This window comes from Sceloporus undulatus, chromosome 3, assembly GCF_019175285.1.
Source record: "Sceloporus undulatus isolate JIND9_A2432 ecotype Alabama chromosome 3, SceUnd_v1.1, whole genome shotgun sequence".
NCBI lineage: Eukaryota > Metazoa > Chordata > Lepidosauria > Squamata > Phrynosomatidae > Sceloporus > Sceloporus undulatus.
This window is the reverse complement of record NC_056524.1, coordinates 47468665-47470072: the sequence shown is the minus strand read 5'-3', so window position 1 is coordinate 47470072 and position 1408 is coordinate 47468665. Positions and strand designations below refer to the sequence as shown.

The 1408-nt window shown below is 56.2% G+C and overlaps 1 protein-coding gene across 1 annotated transcript in view; it reads left to right on the top strand.

Moving 5' to 3' along the window:
• The first annotated feature begins 795 nt into the window (after nucleotides 1-795).
• Nucleotides 796-1408, top strand: part of POU2F1 (POU class 2 homeobox 1) — a 143664-nt gene continuing 143051 nt past the window's right edge. The window contains exon 1 of the mRNA XM_042457143.1: nucleotides 796-891. Within this exon, the coding sequence (XP_042313077.1) occupies nucleotides 840-891 (52 nt within the window). The 5' untranslated portion in view covers nucleotides 796-839. The remainder of the gene's footprint in view (nucleotides 892-1408) is intronic.

The window sequence follows — 1408 nt, the reverse complement described above, 5'->3', positions numbered from 1 at the left end:
TCAAAATGAAGGACATTTGGGAATTCGTCCTGGACAAAAGACTGAAAAGGAGGACGTATCTGATCACCTTTCTATAAATGTCACTTCATGCTTCTTAACTATGCTCAAAATGGAGGACATCTTGTCATTCTTCCTGGAAGAGAAGGCTGAATAGTAGGACGTGTCTGGTCACCCCTCCTAGAAATGTCAATTCCTGTCTCTTAGTCATCCTCAAAATGTAGGACGTTTTGCTGCTGCTCCTGGACAGAAGGCTGAAACGTCCTGGAAAAGGAGGACGGGTCTGGTCACCCTTCCTAGACATGTCAACTCCTGCTTTTTAGCCAGGTTCAAAATGGAGGACGTCTTGTCATTCTAACTGGAAGAGAAGGCTGAAATGGAGGACGTGCCTGGTGACCCTGCTAGACATGTCAACTCCTGCTTCTCTTAGCCAGGGGCTCAAAAAGGCATTGCTAATTTCCACCCCTGGTGACCAGAGGAGGCCTTATGTCCGGGAGGAATGACGAAATGTCCTCCAACAGCAACAACAGCCACCTCAGGGTGCGCCTGCTGGGGCCTTCGAGGCGGCCCCACCAGAGCCTCTTCGTTTTCCGTGTCCGTCTGAGGAATCAGTAGGCGCGCATGCGCAACAGTCTCCTCGGTGAGGGGAGGGGGGCGTGAAAAAAGAAGAATCAGCAGCAGCAGCAGCAGAGAGTTGGCGCCTGCGCAGTGAGCGGCGCGAGCCAGGCGCGCGAGGAGGAGGAGGAGGGCGCCGCCGCCGCCGCCGCGGAGGGAGGGCGGGAGGGAGGAGGAGGAGGAGGAGGGTTTAATCGTGCGGGCGATTTTTGATTAAAATATTCAAAATGGCGGACGGAGGAGCAGCGAGTCAAGATGAGAGTTCGTCGGCGGCGGCAGGTAATCATTACTGCGTTTTTACATATTCATATTCATACCGCTCTCTGGGCTCGGCTCTCTCTCTCTCTCTCTCTCTCAGCGGCGCGCGCGCGGCCCCCGCCAGCCCTCCTCCTTCCCCTCCTCCTCCTCCTTCGCGCTTAGCATAATTTATTAGTACTCGGGATTATTATAATTAACGACGCGGGAGGGAACTGGGTGCCGCGGGGGGGGCGGCGGCGGTTGCAACAGAGAAGCACCGGGAGAGAGAGAGAGAGAGAGACACACACACACACACACAGGGTTGTGTGGAGGACCCCACACCCCACGACGGGGCTCCCCTTCAAGAGCTAGGCCTGACCCCGACGCCATCAAGCTCCTTTGCATAGTCATATCTCTCTCTCTCTCTCTCTCTATCTGAGGGCGACAAGGGCGGTGTCGCCTTGGAAGGAGGAGGGAAGGAGGGGGTGGGACGGGGGGGGTCCAGGTCACATAGAAGTGCCTTTCAGGGGGTCCCTCTCCTCCCTAGCCCCCCCAAAGC